The sequence below is a fragment of the Procambarus clarkii genome, chromosome 6 (assembly GCF_040958095.1).
Source record: "Procambarus clarkii isolate CNS0578487 chromosome 6, FALCON_Pclarkii_2.0, whole genome shotgun sequence".
Classification (NCBI taxonomy): Eukaryota; Metazoa; Arthropoda; class Malacostraca; order Decapoda; family Cambaridae; genus Procambarus; species Procambarus clarkii.
The window spans coordinates 18682211-18683538 of record NC_091155.1 but is presented as its reverse complement, the minus strand read 5'-3'; the positions used below and the strand labels follow the sequence as shown (position 1 = coordinate 18683538).

Sequence of the window (1328 nt, the reverse complement as noted above, 5' to 3'; positions counted from 1 at the left end):
TAATTCGTTCTCTCCATCCAATCTCACCAACCCTTATGTAGATTGTCCTCTTATGTAGATTGTCCTCTCTTGTCCTACTTGTCCTCTCCTATTGCATTGTGGCTTGGTGCTTTCTCCTCATAATTACCTTACTCTCCGATCGTCTCATTTTCCACCTTCATCATTTGTTTTCTCTCTTTATTATCTGTCTTTATTGCGGCTCAACTTTATCTTCCCCTTCGTCTCTGTTTTCTTTGCCATATCTCTCTCTCCCTCTCTGTCTCTCTCTCTCTCTCTCTCTCTCTCTCTCTCTCTCTCTCTCTCTCTCTCTCTCTCTCTCTCTCTCTCTCTCTCTCTCTCTCTCTCTCTCTCTCTCTCTCTCTCTCTGTCTCTCTCTCTCTCTCTCTCTCTCTGCCTCTCTGTCTCTCTCTCTCTCTCTCTCTCTCTCTCTCTCTCTCTCTCTCTCTCTCTCTCTCTCTCTCTCTCTCTCTCTCTCTCTCTCTCTCTCTCCTCTCTCTCTCTCTCTCTCTCTCTCTCTCTGTCTCCTTCTCTCTCTCTCTTCCCCAGGGGGGCGCCTGACAGCTGAGTGAACAGCGCTTCGGATTCGTAATCCTGAGGTTCCGGGTTCTATCCCCGGTGGAGGCGGAGACAAATGGGCAAAAAGCTTCTTTCACCCTGATGCCCCTGTTACCTAGCAGTAAATAAGTACGTGGGAGTTAGACAGCTGCTACGGGCAACTTCCTGGGGGGGGGGGGGGGTAACAAAATGGAGACCTAGTCGAGGACCGGGCTGTGGGGACGTTAAGCCCTGAAATCATCTTAAGATAACTTCAAGATAACCCAACCGTCTCTCTCTCCGTCTGTTTCTCGCCCTTAGGGAGCCGGTCGGCCGAGCGGACAGCACGCTGGACTTGTGATCCTGTGGTCCTGGGTTCGATCCCAGGTGCCGGCGAGAAACAATGGGCAGAGTTTCTTTCACCCTATGCCCCTGTTACTAGCAGTAAAATAGGTACCTGGGTGTTAGTCAGCTGTCACGTGCTGCTTCCTGGGGGTGGAGGCCTGGTCGAGGACCAGGCCGCGGGGACACTAAAAACCCCCAAAATCCATCTCAAGATAACCTCTGTCTCTTTATCTCTCCCTCAGCATCAGCCTTCTTTCTGTCTCTCTACGTCTATCCCCTCTTCACCCCTTCGTCTCTGGTCTCATCCACACCTCCATCTCAGCCCCAATTTGTGCTGTGCTCTCTCCTCATCCTTATGTTGCATAGGCTTCCCTTTCTGTTGCTCGAGACTGTCTCTGTTGCTTCTAATATGCTCTATATTGCAAACGGTGAGGAGCCATTAAATCACT

The 1328-nt window shown here is 50.5% G+C and overlaps 1 protein-coding gene across 1 annotated transcript in view; it reads right to left on the bottom strand.

Moving 5' to 3' along the window:
- LOC138355553 (uncharacterized) overlaps positions 1–148 on the bottom strand; it is a 32311-nt gene extending 32163 nt beyond the window's left edge. The window contains exon 1 of the mRNA XM_069310793.1: positions 128–148. Within this exon, the coding sequence (XP_069166894.1) occupies positions 128–148 (21 nt within the window). The remainder of the gene's footprint in view (positions 1–127) is intronic.
- Between the last annotated feature and the right edge of the window lie 1180 nt (positions 149–1328).